A 21,570-nucleotide genomic window follows, 5' to 3' on the forward strand; every position below is an offset into this window, starting at 1 on the left:
AATTTTAGGAAGCAGAGACTCCCCATACCTCAACTAGCGTGTGTGCCATGTCTCTCCCCCACTTACCCCGGGGCTGATTTTAATTACAGACAGAGTGAGCCTGGGCAAGTAGAATGATGAGTAAGTGGGAGGGCGGAGGGGCAGAGATTCTGAGAAAGCAAAACTCACCAAGGTGGGTGGAGCTAGTTGTAAACTTCGCCTTCTCAGAAGTGAGGAGCTGGACCCGAGGCTTACTTCTAGCTCTAGGATTCTAGGAGATGACTATGTTTAAAGAGAATTATTTTCTAAATTAAGAGACACACGAGCTATCTGCTTGCTCATTTTCTCAGCCAAGGAAAACCTGTCCTCATAGCTCTAGAGGAAGGAGGGTGGCAAAACCTCTAAGGCAGTGAGCAGGTGTGCCCGGGTCAGCCACAGAAGTGGGGTGCACGTGGCTCCCAAGAGCAAGTCTCCCTGTAAAGCTGCCCATCTTCGGTTGGAGGAGTCAGAGCCCAACTCCTTCCCATCGAAGACCTGTACTCCTTCCCTTCCGGGGACCCAGAGCTGTCACCCCTGGATTGTAAGCCGACGGCTGAGCCTTCCCTATCCCGCTCACTGCTGTCTTCCCACCAACAAGCATTAGTGATCAGCACATTGGAGGTACAGAAGGTGTATGAACACGTTGCCGACATGCCCGCAGTGTCCGCGGGGACGCAGTCAGCTGCAGGATTTCCCTACCTCCCCGCCCCCTAGATGCTCAGAGCCCTGCCTGAAGAACTAGAGTAAAATCAAGAGGCTGGGAGATTCACTTCTCAAAACTTATTTTAATATCCTCCCCACCCTCCCCCGCTCCCCCCAAGTTGGGAAAGTCGAAAACAGTCTGGCTGGGTTTAATTACAAATTAATACACATTTTTTGTCATTGTTTAAAGTAAACCAATTGTGGCAATAAGGGATTATCCTTGGAAAAAGTGAAACCCATATTAACAAAATATGTCATGGAAGAACCCCACTTAGTGATTTCATTGGCTACTTAAAAATCTAGAAAAAGTCAGCATTCTGCATGTTCTCTGGGGCCAGTCCATGTAGTGGAAAGGTCTTGCCCAGACTCAAGCAAGCCAAGTCAGCTCCAACCAGGGCCTAGACCCAAGGGGAGCCAGGAGAGAGGGCATACCTCTTCAGGACAAGGGCAGAGAAGGGAGATGAACAAATAAAGTCCCGCAGCTCCACTCACAAGCCCATGGGGAGGAGGAGGAGGCAGGAAGTCAGTCGGAAGGTTTAAAGATGCAGCATTCTTTCAACCTTGAAAAAAGTTAAAAAAAAAAAAAAAAAAGGCCTTGCAAGATCACTGAATGAGAAGAGAAAACAAGGAATACAACCTACTACTCTGGGTCCATCTCGACTCCTCATCCTTCACACCTGCACATACCATCCTTCCGGGGCGCTCAACCTTTGAGACTCACAGGGACTCTCTGCTTAACAGCCTGAAAGTCATGGTTAAAGAGGTACCACACATATACACAGACATGTACATCACATGTGTAATGCTTGTATAAGCACTTGTGATAAAATGGAAATCTGGAAAAACATTTTTATCTGTGGTAACCTGGAAAGCTGGGGGCGCCAAGAGCTCCAGGGCTACCTTCCTTCCACTCAGAGTTCCACAAGGCAGTACCTACCCGCCATCGTCTCTCCGACTGGGATCACTCCATCTTCCCCTAAGAGCACCTGGTTACCAAGGGGCGTGGGGCAGGGCAGGGCCACAGAACCAACACAGGTGCCAGCAAAAGTGTCACCAGTGACATTTTTCATGCACGGAAGAAAGACTCCGGTCAGCGAGAGCTCTCTACCCTTTCCCACTTCCCTCCCCCTGCCCAGGGAACTCGAATGCCTGAATGCTGCATCTTTAAATATTTCTGGCTGAGCCCTCTTGCCACATATGTCAGTAACATTCCAAGCTGGCTACCACATGCTCCGGCTCTGGCCTCCTCCCCTCTCTGCTGTCGAGTGCTCTGCTGTTTCAAGGGCACGGTGGGGCCATGCATCTCCCATTTCAGCTCCGTCTTCAGATCATCACACATCTCAGAAACAACCAAATGTTGGGCAGGCGGGGGGGGGGGGGGAGTTCCAAAAGAATGTTCATGTTCAAAATACCTATCTCCCTGCGATTCTTTTTTAACTCCACTCGCTCAATCTATTAAAGTGAGTTAGACAAAGCGTGTGCGCACATGCACACACAGACGCACACACCAGCACACACCCACAAAATTCAGAGGGCTGGAGGCTGTTTCCTGCCAAAAGATCTAACAGAGGAAAGCTTATGAGCTGATCAAGTTTTAATATCGTGGTTAACAAGAAAGGTACACCATTTAGCAAGCACATTCAGAGACCGTGGGGAGGACCTCCTGATCCCTGGAGCATCTGGCTCCCCGGCCCATCTTCTGGCTACCTCTGGAACAGTTTTTGATAGTTACTACATTCAGAGAATCCAAGAGGACTGCATGGACAGATGAACCTTTATTTAAAAAAATAGCACTTCAAATAAATTAAAAGGGACAACCGTCAAGTGTTCAAATTGTGAAGAAAGAGTTGAAAACCTAGAGACTCCAAGCTGCGGGCTTCTAACCTCGTTCTTTGTCCGACGGCAAAGCCCCACACACCTCAGTCCTCCCACTCGACGCTTTCCCTCCTGAGACGAGGGAAGCGACTGCAAACGGGAGACCAGACGGAGGAGAAAGCTGCATCTGACTGGAATGAACGTTGCCACGTACTTGCTAATACGGGTTTCACTTTATGACCAAATGTATTCTTTCAAAAATAAAAAAGGGGGGAGGGAAGCTGCATGTTTTTAAAAATTGAAATTATTTAGGGATAAAACACTAACTCTAGTGCCTTTAACGGGCAATAGCAACTTTTTTCCTCCGAAGTCAAACACCATCCCCAGCTGAGCCTTTGTGCTACAAGCTTTTCAGGAGATGTTACCTAAACTTTATTAAAAGAAAAGAACAAGTTTAAATATAGACACTGGACTAGCCCAGTCTGTATTTTCAAGTCCACATTCTTCATCTGAAGCACTGCATCAGGGACCCCCCCCTGAGTCTGCATGTTTTCAAGTTCACAGTACATGGAACCAGTTTTTCTTTTAAATTTTTTCCTCACTCAGAGCAGCCACACGCAGTGGCCGATGACGCCGGAACCTCGGGCGGGGCCTTTTCCTACAAGGCCTGGCCAGAGCTGCCCAAGGTTTCTCCTCAATGAGAATCGATGCTGTCATGCTCTATGGATGGGAAAAAAGCAAGAAAATAAAAGCACCTGGTACAGGTTTCATGAGATCCATTCGGATTCGCTATGTCCCAAACCCGCTGCTGAATGCCACTTGTCCACTTGGTGTGTGCTGAACAGTTCGCGGCCTAGGAGTGGGTCTCAATTCGAAGAACTGTTATTGGACGCCCCCGAGGTCGACGCGATAGCAGCTCCAGCGGGGCTACTCGTGGAGACCGACTTTCGGATGTGAGGCAGCAAGTAGGGGTCACAGGCCAGCTGCTGGACATCGATGCGGTCCTCCTTTCGATAGGCTAAGCATCGTCGAATAAACGCCTGAAAGGAAAGGTTCTTGAAGAAGCCTGAGGCAGAGATCATCCTGGGGGCCCCAGATGGAAGCCTGGGGCTCTGCAGCAGCTGCCAGAACCCAGGCCAGGAGCTCAGGGCCCTTCCCAGAAATCACCAGGCACACCTAGACAGGGCCAGGCAAGGGGACGCACGGGCAGCAGCGCCTCTCTCTGGCCACGGACTACTTCCCTGAAGGAGGTGGCCAAGCCGTTCTTGAGGGGGAATGGGACATGACCCGACCTCTGAATACCTCTGCCCCCAGAACACAAAACCACTCTCTCCTCCTTGGCCGGTTTCCCCGGGCACATCTACCTTCACGGTCCTGCGTGTACAAACCATGGCCTCATGGGAACTTTCTACTTCCTGAGTAAGTGAAACAAGCCACCACCCCAGGCAGGGTTAGGACACCCACCCCTACTAACACTACAGTGCATCACAGGTTGGTAAATGCTTCCCCTGTGGATCTCATTCTGCCTCACACACCTAAGCAGTAAAGGAAAACCTGAACAGGACTTGTCTCCCCAAGGGTACTGAGGCATGGAATCATACTATGAGCCGGGTTTCACTCAGAATCCTAATTTACTACCAACATGGAAGTTTCCTTTGTGCTAGGTATGACGGGCTAGATAGGATCAGTTTCTACCATTCTTATCACAAAGGCGCTTAAACAGGTGATCTATCTTTTTCTATTTTTTAATCACTCTTGTAATTTAATTAAATAAATGAACTGATTTTTAAAAATCTAAAATGTCATTATGACCCTCAGGCCATACTTTTACATTCAGGTGATGACAGTGTCACAATATAGGTCCATCAGTTCTAAGGAATGTCCCACTCTGGTGCAGGAGGCGGACAGTGCAGGAGGCTGGGCACGTGTAGGAACACGGAATACACGGAAACTCTTTACTTTCTGCTCAGTGCTGCTGTGAGTCTAAAATCGCTCTAAAAAAATATAGCCTAACAAAGTCTATTTAAAAAAAAAAACTAAAGGGGGGGTTGGGAGGGGTGGTGGGGTTATGGACATTGGGTAGGGTATGTGCTATGGTGAGTGCTGTGAAGTGTGTAAACCTGGAGATTCACAGACCTGTACCCCTGGGGGAAAAAAATATATGTTTATAAAAAATAAAATTAAAAAAAAAGAAAAAAAAAAAACCTAAAATATGAGATGTAATGATTTTCTTTTTTCCAGGTTTAATTAATAAAAAACCAAAAGTACAGCAACAATCCTGTTTTTCCAAAATCAAAACCACAAACATAGCTGCCTGATTAAAGGATTTGGAAGATAAAAACAAATTCACAGAAATACATTCAAAAATCCTCAGCCTTTAAAAATGAACCTTTCTTGGGGCACCTGGGTGGCTCAGTGGGTTAAGCCTCTGCCTTTGGCTCAGGTCATGATCCCGGAGTCCTGGAATCGAGCACCGCATTGGGCTCCCTGCTCACTGGGGAATCTGCTCCCTTTCTCTCTGCCCGCCTCTCTGACTACTTATGATCTCGGTCAAATAAATAAATAAAAAAATAAAAAAAAAAAAAAAAAAAAAAAAAAAGAACTTTTCTTAATGAGATGTAAAATGGGTTACCTCGGGTTGGATGGGATAATTATTGGTCAGATAATTCCACCTTGAATTTTCTCTCTACACAGCCGCCAGGGAAGCCTTTTGAAACCTCAATCAGATCACACAGCTGCCCTGAGTAAAACCTAAGGGCGTTTCCCATCTGTCCTGCTGCCTCGCCCACCGACCGCTCCTCTCTGCTCCGTGGATCAGCTAAGCTTGCCCTTACACCTCAGCTTCACACACTGCTCTGCTTGGAGTACTGTCCTCCCAAATCTACACACGGCTCCCACCTTCATATCATTCACAACTGCTCAATACGTCACTTCACCATGGAGGCCATCCTGACCAGGCCATCAAAAAAGGAGTTCCCGCCCCTCGATCTTCTTACTCATTTATTTTTCACCATCTGAGGTGGATCTGTTGCTAGTTATTTTTTGTCTCACCTGCTGGAACGGAAACTCCTGACAGGGAAGGACCTTGTCTGTAGTTCACTGCTACACACTCGCCATCCCCTCCACTCTTAGTACTCCCCAGGCACCCTAAGTATTTGTTGTAGGAGGAAAGGGGAGAACAGGGTAGGGGTTGGAGAAATACACATTCGGAAGGAGGCAGAGGTTTTGACTGACTCCTGACTTTTATACTGATAATCCATCCACTATTACTGAGAGAAATAATACAGAAAGCAAAGCAGTCATTTTTTGCTTGCCAATGGGTCACAACTTACCTTTGCTTCTGGTGTTACTACTGGCTTTGGCGGGAACTGCACTTCAGTAGCTTTAAGAATAGTATTTTCTTGTAGAATGTCTTGCTGGGACTGGTTGTGGCCAAAAGGCTATCACACAAAACAAAACAAACAGAGGTGGGCCTCTGGTTAAAATTAAAGAGAACACAATTCAAAACCATAGGAAAATAATGAAGACATGCTTCAGTGAGAGTTGCTGGAAAGAACGAACTTTGGAGATGGTCTCCTCTAACTCCCTCTTTTTATAGGTGAGGCGTGGAAAGGCTCAGAACTTAAGGAACACACTCACAAGGCAACATCAAGGTTAAGGCAGAGCTGGGACCAGAAACAGCATGTCCTATCGCAACACCTCTGTTCAGGTTTGCTTACAGCCAAGAAAAAGAATATTCCAGCAGGAACCAGCAACCTCTTCTACCCTCAGTGATACCTGTAGGCTTAAGTAATACATACTTGTGCCATTGGCAGACCCAAGACACAGGTAAAGAGAGATGGAAAAGGAAGTAGAAGAGAAGGAGTAAGTACAAAGTGGGGGGGCGGGCTGGGGGTACTTAATTGCTTCATCTGTGCCCCAATGTGCCATTTTCTTTCTTTTTTGCCCCTCCCCCAAGATTCTATTTGAGAGAGAGAGAGAGAGCATGTGGGAGTGGGGGAGAGAGGGAGAATCTTCAGCAGATTCCTCACTGAGCGAGGAGCCTGATGGGGCAGCTCCATGTCGTGACCCTGAGATCATGACCCGAGCCGAAGCCAAGAGTCAGACCCCTAACTGCCTGCACCACTCAGGAAGCCCAATTTTCTAAGAAGATCTTAAAATATAAGTTCAAGCCTAGTGTCATCTCTACCGTGCTTGTACATAACCTCTACCAACATTCTCAGCAGCATTTCTACATTATCAGAGAGTGTAAGTCGTAATTAACTCCTCTGGGGGAGCCTGGCTGACTCAGTCAGTAGAGCACGCAACTCTGGATCTCAGACGAACTTCAATTACTTATAACACACTGACAGCAAATATGTGAGTACACACGCACTGGATCCTAGTATGTAAGTTTATTTATAAGGCAGTAGGCTTATGAACACAGGAAAACACAGATGTGAAAATTCATTAGGTATAGTTTACTACCTGGGTTATTATGTGTCCAAATGATCTATCACCTTGATCCAGAGGTAAAAGACAGTGAACACCTTTTAACACTACACTTCCTCAATACAGAAAACAGAAAGCAGGCTTTTATTTATAATAGCGTTAACTAATGGAGTGGCTGAGAATAAAGAGCCCTGTAGATATTTCAAATTTCAGTTCTTGAGACCTAAAGAATGGCTCCTGAGACAACTGTATACTTTAAATAAACTATTTCATACAATTCCTTGTACATATTATCAGAAACAAAACATATCCTGGATCTAACTGAAAACAGCAAAAATGCATGTTTTCAGTAGCCCAGTGGAATTCATTAAGTACGCAGGGTTGAAAAGTTCTGCTTATGCATAAAGCTTTTATGAGTGTCTGTATTTTCTTCAAACCACAACTTTCAGGATTCCATTCTGTATAATCAATTCCAAGAGAATAACCGACACCATGCCAGTGTGTATGTGCGCCCCAAGACAGACATCAAGCCACCGCATCTGACCTTCTTCCTTACCTTCCTTCCATAAAGACACTGGTAGAAGATCACACCCACTGACCAGACGTCAACTTTATTTGAGATCTTTGGTGGCTCTTTCCCAACCACAAAACACTCTGGTGGTAAATACCTGGGACAAAAGGAAAATAAAAATTCTTAGAAAAGTGACTGTATAAATCTAGGACATGTACAAAAAGGCAAAGCAGAAAACCTTGTGTGAACTATTAAAAATATCTGAATTTTAACTGAAATTCTGCCAAAAAAGCAACCTGGGCCTAGCTGGGGAAAGTCTGCAAGAAGACACTCTAACTTAAGGAGGCGGTCCTATCCTAAAAGCCTTAAAATACACTTCCCAACTCACAGTGAGACAAAAACATTCCCCCTAGTCCCTGCTTCACCCACCCCAGCACCCTTTTCCAGGGGTGTACCCTAACATACATGTCAGTCAACAAGTTTCAGAAGGAGAGAGAACACAGAAGACGCGCATTCCCTTTATGAGAGCCGCAGCAGCACACATCGAAACAGAACTCGAAGTGGTGTGGGTTTGCTTTCATGTCGGCTAAGAAAGAGGACGGTCTCTAAAATAACGATCTTGAAAGTCCAAATGAATTCAGAACCCCAAAGAAATCTGCAAGGGGACTGGCTGGCTGCCTTCTTGAAGTAGGCTCTTTGCAAAATCTGGACTGGGAATAACTACAACCTCTAATAAACGGCGATATTACAAAGGTATTTTACATTTCCCACGTCAAGGGTGATCAGGGGCTTACTGGAAGTCTAACAAGTAGGGCAGAAAAAGCCAAACAAACTAGTAGTTAGCACAACTCAACTCTCATCTGAGTTCCTTCCCGCACCACCCACCCCTGGCCTCTGAAAAAGACTAGCTGGGCAGCCAACCACACCAAATTGTATGGTGTGGAAGGTAAGTGCCTCTTGGCATTTAGGAAACCAAACAAATATGCTTCCACTCACTGCCTGGGGTCTTAGCCACGGCACAGCTGGAAGGCAGCATTCTGAAGATAACAGATCAATTTCTGCAGATTTCATGCTGGTAAAATCAATTCTGTGAAAAATTCTTTATTTTAGACCCTGCTGTGATTCTGGTATAAAAATCTAAACTTACAACTTGAAGGGGGCCACAAGAGTTGAGAGGCAGAAAATATTTGATGATGGGCTTTTTTTTTTTTTTTTTTTGAAGAAGTTTAGTGTCATGTTCTTGTTTCTTATTTATTACTTGTAACAGACATTTTGGGATGATTAAGACCACTGACCTATATTATTGTTTCACAATGAAAACTGTTAGCCAAAACACATACTGACTTAGGAAGAGGTTAAGCAAAGAAATAAAAATGCAGGAAAAAGAATAAAAAAACCAGCTCTCCCAAATGCCACTCAAACCACCCTGAACCTGACTTTTCATGGTTTTTGGTTCTCCAATATACATAACTTAAATATGATCTTGGTAAATAACAAACAAAACTTGATTACAAAATGATCATTTTAATATACATTTTAATGTATTTAATCTCTCATGGAGATGGCAGGGAAGGACAGAAGTTGTTGAACTTACCCAAATACCGAGTAATAACTTAGCCAAATACTCAGAGTACAAAAGACATTAGTTAAAAAAAAAAAAAAAGACACTGCCATTGGATAGTACAAATCTGGAAAATCACTTTCTAGGTCTGTTTTCCCATGTGTAAATGGAGAAACAAACTAGCTCTTCACCCAGATAATACCGAAAATAATAAGTACTCTAATTCCCTATTGAGGACCTCAGGAGAGAGAGGACAGTTCTACTGCCCTCAACTGTGTTTAAAAACCAAGTTGCATGTTCCATCATGATAAAATTGTCATGGAGGAGATTCTCAAGGTCTAGTTTACTGGTCGTTTATTTAGCAGTATTCAGGGGGCCTGACTGGTTCAGTCAGTGGATCATGCGACTTCTTTTTTGTTTGTTTGGTTGTTTGTTTTTTAAGTGTGGAGCCTGTTGCGGGGCTTGACCTAACAACCTTGAGATCAAGACCTCAGCTGAGATCAAGAGTAGGCTGCTTAACCAACTGAGCCACCCAGGCGTCACAGAGCACGTGACCCTTGATCTCAGGGGCATGCATTCGATTCCCACGTTAGGTGTCAAGATTACTTAAAAATAAAATCTTAGGGACGCCTGAATGGCTCAGTGGGTTAAGCCGCTGCCTTTGGCTCAGGTCATGATCCTAGGGTCCTGGGATGGAGTCCCGCATCAGGTTCCTTGCTCGGCAGGGAGCCTGCTTCTCTCTCTGCCTCTGCCTGCCACTCTGCCTGCTTCTGCGTACTCACCCTCTCTCTCTGACAAATAAATAAAATCTTGAAAAAAAAAATCTTAAAATAAAAGCAGGGTTCAATGGAGAAGAACTCTACCAAATACTACAACAACCAACCTAGAATTTGTTATGTCTTCCTGTCCTGTTTATATCTCTGCAGACGTCACAACAGGATAACATATGAGGAAGGTGATTAAGACAATGCTTGTACCAACATGGAGACTTTGTAAACCTTCACAGGAACCCACGGAATTAAATATTCTCAGTAGCATCCCTCTCCATCTCACCTTTTACTATGAAACCAATCTTCAAATATAATCCAAAGTAGAAAGAACAGTAAAATGAATCCCCAAGTAACCATCACCCAGTTTCAATAAATATCAACATGGGGCCAATCTTTGTTTGTATACCCCTCCCCCCACAAACATTACTTTGAAGCCAATTCCCAAACATAATTTTTGTTTAAATTTCACCACTAAATTTTTTTTATTTTTTACATTTTTAAAATTAACATGTAATGTATTATTTGTTTCAGGAGTACAGCTCTGTCAACCACTAAATTTTTTTTTAAAGATTTTTATTTATTTATTTGACAGAGATCACAAGTAGGCAGAGAGGCAGGCAGAGAGAGGAGGAAGCAGGCTCCCTGCTGAGCAGAGAGCCCTATGCAGGGCTCGATCCCAGTACCCTGGGATCATGACCTGAGCCAAAGACAGAGGCTTTAACCCGCTGAGCCACCCAGGCGACCCCAAATATAGTTTATGTTAGTTTGGAAGGGACCAAACGGTGATCTTTTATATACCATGTGAAGAAGTTTCCATATAGAGCTTTCTCACAGTTTTTTTTTTGTTTTTTTTTTTAAGATTTTATTTATTTACTTGACAGGGATCACAAGTAGGCAGAGGGGCAGGCAGAGAGAGGCGGGGGAGGCAGGCTCCCTGCCAAGCAGAGAGCCCGATGAAGGGCTTGATCCCAGGACCACGGGAGCATGATCTGAGCCAAAGGCAGAGGCTTTAACCCACTGAGCCACCCAGGTATCCCCTCCACTTAATTTTTAATAGCTTAGCAAATATAGCAATAGGTACCAATGAGAAAACTAAACATTTAAAAGGCTTCACTTTTTAAAAAGAACAAGCTACAAAACAAAAAGCCAAAATCTAAGTTCTAGTGAATTTATATAGCAGAGGTATAGACCTGTTTCCAGAACCCCCAATAAGAGATATTTTTGTGTCATTTAGCGACAGGAACACTAACCCACAATAACCACCATAGTAAATAAACACTGTAAATGTAGCTTCTATTTTAAACCTAGAATCTCCAAGTTTTAATTTAGGTACTGATTTTCACTATAGGTACCATCTCCACAAAAAATAAGGAGCAATGAAAATAGAAATTTTGTGCACATGATGTTTTTCTCAGGATTTGATGGTTTCTCTGACATACGTAACTTACACATGATCAGACTGATGAGGACAGAGCCCATCTTGTGGGTTGTGAACGAACTCCCCTTCTCTGTCTGCTTCCAACCCACACCCTCATTTCCAGGCAGTCACTATTCTGCTAAGCCCAGGGCCCTCCAGTCGCAAACATAAGAGATCTGACCAACAGACCATGGGGTTTAACAGTGTATGTAACCCCTCCCTCGGTGCTGCTGGAGGCTTTCTCCACGCTGGAATCACACACCCGACATGGAGCTCCGTTACCACCTCAGAAGTGAAAACGAAGCTCTGTGGCCACGGCTTTACAATCACAAAGTTAAATGCCTGGGCTGCAGGTATCTTTTATGGTTCTCACTGTCTGAAGGAAGACCAGGCAGAGGTAGGGGAGGTCACAGAGCTAGCTGGGGTAAGGGTAGCTCCAGGCAACAGATGGAAGCTATGTGGCCCAAAACCTTTTAGAGCATGGCTGAGGAGATGGATACATTTCTTGGCCAGCTGCACTTTTTTCCTGTTCAGATTTCAAGGGATCCTGAGGTTACTTTACATACTGATCTTTCACAACTCCTTAGTTCTTGGCAGTCTACCATCCTCCGGCAACTCCAGAGATGAATCCCTCAGCCTGTTAATGCACAAGAAGAGACCTGCAATGGGGCGCCTGGGTGGCTCAGTCGGCTAAGTGTCCAACTCTTGATTTCAGCGCAGGTCGTGATCTCAGGGTTGTGGTACTGAGCCCCGCTTCAGGCTCTGCACAGAGTGTCAAGCTGCTGAAGATTCTCTTTCTCTCTCTCCCTCTCTCCCCTCACCTTCTCTCTCCCTCTCTCGGAAAAAAAAAGAGAGACGGAGCGCACACACGCTTCACTTGTACTGAAAATAATTTGGGGCCATTCTTTAAATACATATGAGCAATCTCATTCTCTTCCTACTCCATGGGGCAAGCCCTAGGAAGAAACACACACAACTCCAACACCTGGCTACATATAACCTCTCTCAATGGTTTCCAAAAAGGAAAGAATAATGAACTAAATACAAAGAGTCAACCTGCTGGAAAGACAGTAATATCTGAGAAGGAAAGTCTACTTTGGTTTACAGCATTTTTGCCTAAGAAAGGACATAGATATTAATCATTAATTACCAGTATTTCAGAATAGGACAGCCTTATCTCCACCAGCCAACCTGGCAGATCTCCCAGATGGATACCTACCAGTAAGTACCAGCACCCTGTGACGTTAGCTCCATGCCGTCCACGGAATTGTAGCTATCATCATCCATGATCTTGGAAAGACCAAAATCTGTGATTTTTATCTCTCCACATGCTGTACCATTTACTAAAAGAATATTACCTAAAAAGATGAAAACTTTCATAAATAAAAAGAGACTAATGAAGAGACAAGTTCAAGGTAATAACAGACAAGAAGGGGACAACTGAAGTCAAACTCTTGTACATTAATAGCAACATCTAAATTCCTGGAATAAAATGATCTGGACTCTGGATGCTGGAGGAGAGTCCTCAGCGTCTGGCTGCAAACTTCCATTTTCCAAGAATCACCTGCTAGATGTGCCAAAACCACCACTATGAGCAGTGGGGAAAAAAACAGTAACTTGCCAAAGTAAAATACCACTTGGACAGTTGGTCAAAAATGGTGGGGAAGTTTCATATGAACTTTCAGTAACGATCTCTAAACCACCCTGTTTTAGAATAGTCGTTTCAGGACCAAAAAAAAAAAAAAAAAAAGAAACCCAAAAATAAAAAACACAGAAATATACAAGGGAATCAAAGCTAGTACCACAGTGCCACCTACAGCTCCTACGCCGGGAAAACGTACTGGATTCAGTGATGGAAAACCCAATCACACAATGGCCATCATTTTAAAAATCACTTTGTTGTAATGAATTTTTTAGTCATTTGAACTGTATGAGAACACTGAAGAATACTGAACAGTGAGATTTAATACGTAACTACCAGGAGAGGGAAGCAGAGTTAACAACTGTGCCCACCAAGCGGTAAATGGGAACCATCTTCCAAACACTGGTGGTGCCAGCTGTCTACAGAGAACATACAGAGACTCTGAAAAACAGCCCAGGAGGACAACAACAAAAAAACAGGGGTAAGTAACTGGCCTCTCCTGTTCACGGAGGTTTACTGAAGTTTACATAGTAACCATACAAAAAGATGAAAGACTGCTGGGATTTAATGAAATGGGAGACGGACTTGCAAAATCACTCGTTCATTTGGGGGCACTTACCAAAGAGACTTGGAGGAGAGGAACGGCTACATAGTGTGAGTAATGGGAAAAAAACAAAGCTGAGCTTGCTAGAGCAGTTCTTTCTTAATCGGGCTGACATCATGAAATGCCCTGGCCCTAAAGACAAGGGCATTGTTTCTCCTGAGGACTTAGTCCCACTCCCCCTCTCCAGCCCAGCACTGCCGGGCCAGGACTCTTCCCATACCTGCCCGGGCAGAGCCAGCCGCGACGAGGCTTCCAGCCTCCCTCACATTCTCTGACTTTGTAAAATTTCAAGTCACTTCGAAGACCAGAGAAAAACCATCAATACAGTCGCCTAAAAGTTAGACATACCTGGTTTGAGGTCATAGTGTATGATGGGAGGTTTTATTTCATTTAAGTACTTTAAAGCATTCACAATCTGCATAATAATGGATCGCGCCTCTTTCTCCGACATTAATTTGTGCTGTTTCAGGTAGAAGTCCAGGTCATTGCCCTCACAGTACTCTAATACTGTACAAAACCTAAAGACAAATAAACCGACATTTGACGGTGGGAAAGAACAAGCAGATTAAGACTTCTTCAGCCAGCCCCAGTGGAAACCAGGTAATTATAGCTACGTGCTCTGTTCTTCATTCCTTAAAGTACTGTTCTTTATTCGGTAGTAGCTACTGAGAGGCTGACAGGAAGGAGAGCCCTGGTGGACAGCCTTCCCAGCCTCCAACATGGCAATCTGCTGCGCCTCAGTTCACCCAGGACATTCCTCTTCTTACATCCAGACTATACGAAGACTGACAAGAACTGTAATGTACGTCAGCTAGGTATCTTTCCAGAAGGCTCTCCTACACATATCCCTGCCGTGCTCCAGTTCTAAGCGAGCAGACTGTGATCAGGTACACAAGTCTCAAAGCAAACATTTCGTATGACCCGAGTGCTGACAGTAACAAAGAATCTACGGTTTGCCCAGGTCCCATGAATTGGTTACATGTCATGTCATATGGCAGTCTGACACAATACTGTACTATAATGTCTCCTTGCTAAACACAAGGTATAAAGAACTTTTAAAAAGCACAGTATCAGGGTGCCTGGGTGGCTCAGTTAAGCGTCTGCCTTCAGCTCAGGTCATGATTCCAGGGTCCTAGGATCAAGCCCCACATCTGCTTCCCCACTGCAGGGAGCCTGCTTCCCCACTTCCCTCTCTCTGCCTGCTGCTCCCCCTGCTTGTGCACTCTCTCTGTCAAAAAATAAAATCTTTTAAAAGCATGGTATCTGTGATTCTAACAAATGTGTCATTACATAGTATGAGTTTTTTCCTCCACTTAACATCAATACATCATACAGACTCAAATCTAAAACTATATACCATTTGTAGCACTAAGGGTCACGTGTCTATCTTCCAAGGCTATTATAAACCAAAGTAAGGCTTCTTGAATTGTTTGAGTAAACCTGAGAGATGAAGACCTTTTAAATTATCCTAAGCTGTGACAATGTGGGTGTTAACACTCAGGCTCTAGTCAGGAAATAAAATAGAGAGGTTTTAATGCAGGGCACCCATCACATGGATGATGGAAGAGCTGAGAGGGTAAACTGGCCAGTGAGGCACCCCAGAGATCATCTAGACAGGAAGCCATCAGCACCCTAAGGCCAGAGGGCCAGACGGCAGAGATGGTGCAACCAGAACTGAGCTGGAATCACAGCGGGGTGTGTGTGCGTGTGTGTGTGTGTGTGTGTGTGTGTGTGTCTCTCTCTCTCTCCCCGCCACCAACTCTGTCTCTGCAGTGGCTGAAACCAGCTGAACAACAACTGACACAGGAGCCTGGGGAAAAAAGCCTACAAGGGTCAACTCAGCTAAGATGCAGAGCAGGGGAAGGGTGAGGAGCAGAGCCGAGAGCAAACACACTTGGGACTAGCACTATGGCCCCCAGGCCATTTGAGGCCTTCAAAAACCTCTGCAATGGAAGGTAGACAAACACGGTCCTATGAGATCCTGAACTGACCAGCTTATGTTTCTTATGAAACACACTAGGGCATGTTAGCACACTATTTAAGGATAAATATCAAAAATTTATAGACTCTCTGATCTGAGACATAGACTCTCATGCTTGGTCTATGTATTCCTTGACCCAAGTGCAAGCTTAAAATAAAATCTCACTTTAACACCCAAACAACTCTCAGAAGATTTTATAAAATGATGGTGAAAATTCACCATGCACACAGTAGGAGGACCAAAATAAACTAAAAAATAGCAGACAACCAAATCAATTCCTCAGATTAGTTAAAAGTGTATACAGGATTCAAAACTGCAAATAATCCAAGTCATACTTCTTTTTGAGATGTTTTTTGTACTTACATTTTGAGGGGTAGTGGCGGTGGGGTGGGGGGGAATGACAGTCTATCTAGTATTCAAGAATTTATTCAAAGCAAAAAGGTAAGGCCACCCTGTGGAGACCTGTTCTCTACCTAGATACTCATCTAAACTCCACCCATGCTAACCACACACTGACTATGCCAGTTCAAGGGTCACCCTTCTGGAAAGGGAACATCCCTGAACAGGTGGGAAGAAGGGATCATTCACATTTCCAAAGGGAGTTAAGGTCTCTCCCCTTTTGGAAACATTTCTAAATGTGGGACAGTTCTCGGCACAGAACCTGTGAGACAGCTACTGTGTGGAATAGGCCAAAACGCCCAGAATCATCCTGCAGGGCAAAAAGGAACACCTGCTGGCCAGACTCTAAGGTACATTCTCCTCACTCAGTTCAGAGTCCTACAGAAAAAACGTTCCCAAATGCTCAAGTATTTCTAAACCCCTTGATAAGCCCAAAGGTGACAGAGCTTACCTATATCAGGTAACATTATACAACAATGCCTAAGAGTATTATAGATCTCGGGCAAGTCCTTTAACTTTCCTGGTCCACAAATTTCCATCTATTCAGTGAGAGAGCTGAACTGAGATCCCTTCCACCTCCAACCTCCTACACGCCTGTGAGGCTCTACTTCACGTGCAGCACTGGGTTATGCCTTCATTTGCCTACGTTCATTCCCGTTGTATGATAAAATCACACTGCGGGTCCTTCCTTGAAAGGCCTATCACTGTTCATCAGAATCTCTAGCTGGGGCAGACTCCTGTACGGGCCACACTCACTGGTGCGTGTCAGAGGTAGCTGGCACCAACTTGTGACAGTTACCAAGAGCTGATAGTTAAATTTTCAGGCATTTCATGAGCTGGTTATTAAGCCACTGGTAGGATGAATGGACAAACAAAAGGTGGTACATTCATACAATGGGATATATTCGGTCAAAAACGGAATGAAGTATTGATACATGCTACAGTAAGGATGAACCTTGAAAACACGTCTTGTTAAATGAAAGAAGCCAGTCATAAAAGTCTATATACCATGAGTCATTCACATGAAAGTCCAGAATAGGAAATCTACAGAGACAAAAAAAATGATTAGTGGCTGCTTAGGCCTGGGGGCCAGGTCGGGGGAGGGGGAACTAGGGGAGCGACAGCAAAAAATATGGGGTTTCTTTCTGAGGTAGTGAACATGTTCTAAAAATGACTATGGCGATGACTGCACATATCTGTGACTATACTACAAGCCTTGAATTGTATACTTTTAAAAGAGTGAACTATGCGGTATTCAAATGATATCTCAATAAAGCTGGATTTTTTTCAGTGTGAAACTAGACATGCTGAGAAATTCATTATCACAGGACGTGTCCAATACTATGAATGCATCCTCTCCCCTCCCCACCCAGCTGGTTGTTAAACATTTACCAGCACACCACTGCACGGATCCTGTAGCTAAGAGATGTACTGCTGGCCCAAATGTGAATTCACGCAGGTTCATCTGCCCAGGAATAAATGCACCCGGTTCCCTCAGAGGGCATTTCCTCGACCCAGACTGAAACTCTACTCCATGAGTAGTCAACACACCACAAGAAACCAGTATCAACTGCTAAGCTAAAATGGCACGGCACTTACGAGTCAGTGTCCAGTGAAAAGTAATCATACAGCTTAACTATCCTGGGATGATCCAGTTCTTTGTGAATCCGGTATTCCCTACATGCATGCCTGCAAACAAAGTGGAAAATTAACATTTTGTATTTTTGCATTTTGGACTATCTTTCAGACCTCTTCAAGGATACACCTACATATGCTCTCATTGCTTCTTGTTTCTGCCTATGCATTCAGGTCTGGCTGGCCCCCATACCTTTCCTCATCCTATTTTCACTACTGGTGTCTACCAAGCTGTTGAGAAAGTAGCAGGTGCTCAAATATTTGTTGAATGACTTTTACCAACCTTTTACCCCTTTCAAGTTCATTCTATCACTATCTCACCTGTTTAATATTTATACCCAAATACCAAAGCTTTAAAAATTATAAAGAGAGTTTTTCTTTCCCCTCAAAAGCTGATAATTCATATCTATAAATGTTTATATCCCGGGGATACAACAAGGAGATCAATTTTGGCATTTAAACTCCTTGGGTAAAAGGATTACAGATTATATAAGGCGATACTAGCAGTACTTTTTATTTGTTTTAAAATTCTCCTTATAATATGAAAGGGCTATCAGCTTTACTTTCTTCTAATGTGAAACTGATAAAAAATTATGGAACCCGGGATGCTGGGGTGACTCATTCTGCTCAGTGTCCAACTCTTGATTTCGGCTCAGATCATGATCTCAGAAGAGTGAGATCCAGCCCCACAATGGGCTCCACACACAGTGAGGAGTCTGCTCGGGATTCTCTCTCCCTCTCTGCCCCACCCCCTTAGCACGTGCCTGTCTGCGTGTGTGCGAGTGCACACCTGCACGCTCCCTCAAATTAACAAATCTTTAAAAAAAGAAAAAAGAACATCACTGAACCCCAGTTTTCTTGGGATGAGAGCTTACATAAACATATTAACTTTTTTTTTTAGTGCTTTTCCAATTTAAAATCATTTAGCAAGATTAGGAACAACAACAAACCATATAATCTCACATATTCATTGAATTTTAAAAGAATTACAGAATAAGTTTATTCAGTGTAATTACCAATAATTTTTAAAGTATTTTGTTCTTATATACAAAGAGTGACGGAAAATTTTTAAATTTTAAGTAAGCTAGCACCATTTAATTTGGGGCATTTTCTTATAAGGCAAGACTCAGAAAAGAGAAACTTTGCAGAGTATGGTAAAATAAAACTAAGTTGATGTTTTCTGAAACATATTACAATATGACAAAGATGCATAAAAAGTACTCAACTAAAGAAAAGCCGAGGAAACAATCAGGGCAAGGAGAAGAGAGGAAAAGGAATCTAAAAGAAATAAACAGGTTTTTCCCAGATGAAAACTGTATTTGATCTAAGCTTATTTTTTAAGCTGCCACTTTTGGCTTTTTTTTTTTTTCCTTCTTCTGATACTTCCATCATCTTTATGTCTTTCTGAAAAGAAAAGACTTGTCAGCATTTAGGCAGAGCAGTTGTTAGGACACCCACTATGCTGGGAGCTGGAAATCTGGCCTCGAGTCCCAGCTCTGTGATGTCGCTTATCTGGGCTTCCCCAGGGCTGCACGCAACTGGAGGTTTCAAAGGCTGCTTCCTGGAGATCCAGGCCTCCCAAGCCCCCGTGCAGACACTGAGCAAACGCAGCTGTGACCCCCATCCCCCACCCCACCTAAGCAGCATCACACCTGTCCTTTTCAAGTATCAAGATTCCATGTGATATTTCATTCAGTAAAATTAAGGTAATGCTGCTCACAAAAGCCAAGTTTAGAAAGCTAGGGACCAACCAGATAACCATTTCAGTCATTTCTCACGCTAACACACTAGAAGTGTATAGTTCTTTGCCATTCTGTTTAAACTTCTTGATTTTGTTGTATATTTCAGAGCAGAGACCAATTTCTCTGTCAAGGTACAGAAAACAGAGGAAACTAAAGGATGTAAAAATTAAGAACCAAAGGGAGGGTCATTCAAAGTCCTTGTCAACCAGGGTATTATCTCTGGTCACTCTGTCAGGCTCTAAGCCTGCTTCTCCCGCCTCATGAGGCAAGCCAGTGGCTCCTGCCACATCCTTCACATGTTCAACTTTGAATTTAGCACCCGAGGGGTTAATGAAATACAAATACAGAAACTTTAATTAGAAACTGGAGGAAACATATCCAATACTGTGTTAGTTTTTTACTCTCTTGTAAGTGGATATATATTTAGACTTCCAAAATGATTTTATCCTAAAAATTAAAAGACTATCATACATAAAAATAAACTATTTCAGATATAATTATTTCTGTGGATAGCTTTATAGGAAATGTTTCCTACCATGGAGTTCTTAATATGTTATTTGGGGGAGGTAAATCTTGTAATACTAATGCTTTAATAATGCAAAAGTAAAACAATCAGTTTGCTGTTTGTTTGTGGGGGGAGGAGAGGAAAGGAGGTTCAGAAAAGAACCCCAAATTAAGCAAAACTATCTTTTAGAGTTCTTCCTTCTTTTTTACCCAAATAAATGCCTTGATTCCAGATGGGACTGGGAAGTCACTCCCACAATAATACAGCAATCAAAGGCATTACTGTGCAGAAGAACAGCAGCATTTTCGTATGTTACAATGTTATCACACCACCAAAGTGTACACTTTTTAGTTTAATACTAAATTTTTAAAGCACTCTCTAAAATGTTACATGCTTGATAGAAGAAGCCTTCTTTAAGTTCAAAGGCGTTAATGACATTTTGCTAATTCACTTATCTATGCAGCCTCTATTCACCACTATGATTCCATGTCAAGCAAACTCTTCCGCAGCAAGGCAGAGGTGCTTAGGAATCTCTCCCCAGGCGCGAGTGTCACCAGAACCCCGCATGCCCTTCCCCCGTATGTTTGTCGGCTCAGAAATGGCCCCTGCAGAGACGGCTCCCCAGAAGTTGCCTGGGTGCCACAATTCCCACCTCTGGTGAAGAAACGAAAGGGTAGTGAGGTACGGCTGCGAGCCTGGAGCTAGAGCAGTCAAGAGCTTAGAAAAATGAGACCAACCCCCTCCTCTTGCTCTGATTCCGCGCAGCAGAGGAATGGGAGACAGAGCCCCGATCCCTAGCCGGCAGCCCCTGGAGCAGCTTGCCAAATGCGCTGCGGAGGCACACGGTCCCGGCTTCTCCCCTTGCTTCCACAGAAGCCTAAGGCAGGCAGCAGCCCCTACAGCGCCCTGTTCCTCAGCAGAGTTCCTTCTTGGGCAAGCCGAAAACCTGCACACTGAGCCCAGGCAAAGCATGGGTCAATCCCAGCCCATGAACCATTTTCTCAAGGTTGACCACGGCTGGCCCATCACGAAGTCAAGGGCTCAGTGCACACACAAGACAGAGAACGGGCTCCAGGCAGAGCTGAAGAGCATTTCTACTGAGAAGCACATAGAGTTCCAACACCCTTATGCACTCCTGACAATCTCAGTATGACGCGGACATTTCTCCTTCATTAACTGGTCACAACAACATGTGGTCTCCTTCTCTGAAGTGCTCCCAGCGTTCACTGTGGCATGCCGTTCGTCCCCGCACACCAGTGACTAGAATGCACGTCTAATAATCCAACTGCTCCTCAGACGCATCTGGACCGCAGCTGCCTGTCACGCAAGACGCACATGCAGGGCGCCATGCATAAACCACACACCATCCCCTTTCCTGTACCTCTGCTAAGCCCCATTTCCCTTAATGTCACAGGAGCCTCCACTTCTCCAGTGCTGAGCGCCACTGCCCATCTGCATGGGGGAGGAAGCGCTCCTGCACCCCTGGTAAGTAACAGGAACGTAGTAAGAGTTGCTTTAGTCTGTGCCCCAAGAACCAGGTGAGGACGCAGAAATGAGCTTTAGCATCCAATTAAAAGGCTACTTCAAAGTGGTCAAAGACCACTGCTATTTTTCTCTCCAAAGGACTATTTGTAAGAACAAAAAAAAACCCAGGGGCGCTTGGGTGGCTCAGTGGGTTAAAGCCTCTGCCTTCGGCTTGGGTCATGATCCCAGGGTCCTGGGATAGAGCCCCACGTCGGGTCTCTGCTCTGCAGAGAGCCTGCTTCCTCCTCTCTCTCCGTCTGCCTCTGCCTACTTGTGATCACTGTCAAATAAATAAATAAAAGCTTGAAAAAAA

The 21,570-nt window shown here is 44.2% G+C and overlaps 1 protein-coding gene across 9 annotated transcripts in view; it reads right to left on the bottom strand.

Annotated features, from left to right (window-relative positions):
• Positions 1 to 2,475: 2,475 nt before the first annotated feature.
• The window catches only part of TLK2 (tousled like kinase 2), a 113,844-nt gene continuing 94,749 nt past the window's right edge, over positions 2,476 to 21,570 (bottom strand). For 6 of the 9 annotated variants that reach the window (XM_032870907.1, XM_032870905.1, XM_032870906.1 and 3 more), the window contains 7 exons: positions 17,451 to 17,540; positions 16,860 to 16,895; positions 13,820 to 13,989; positions 12,445 to 12,583; positions 7,523 to 7,634; positions 5,868 to 5,975; positions 2,476 to 3,575 (listed from right to left, as the gene is read on the bottom strand). In XM_032870907.1, the coding sequence (XP_032726798.1) occupies positions 3,402 to 3,575; positions 5,868 to 5,975; positions 7,523 to 7,634; positions 12,445 to 12,583; positions 13,820 to 13,989; positions 16,860 to 16,895; positions 17,451 to 17,540 (829 nt within the window). In that variant the 3' untranslated portion in view covers positions 2,476 to 3,401. The remainder of the gene's footprint in view (positions 3,576 to 5,867; positions 5,976 to 7,522; positions 7,635 to 12,444; positions 12,584 to 13,819; positions 13,990 to 16,859; positions 16,896 to 17,450; positions 17,541 to 21,570) is intronic. The other 3 variants (XM_032870910.1, XM_032870904.1, XM_032870902.1) reach the window with 1 other exon arrangement.

This window comes from Lontra canadensis, unplaced genomic scaffold (genome assembly GCF_010015895.1).
Source record: "Lontra canadensis isolate GAN:19392208 unplaced genomic scaffold, GSC_riverotter_1.0 scaffold41, whole genome shotgun sequence".
NCBI classification, from domain to species: Eukaryota; Metazoa; Chordata; class Mammalia; order Carnivora; family Mustelidae; genus Lontra; species Lontra canadensis.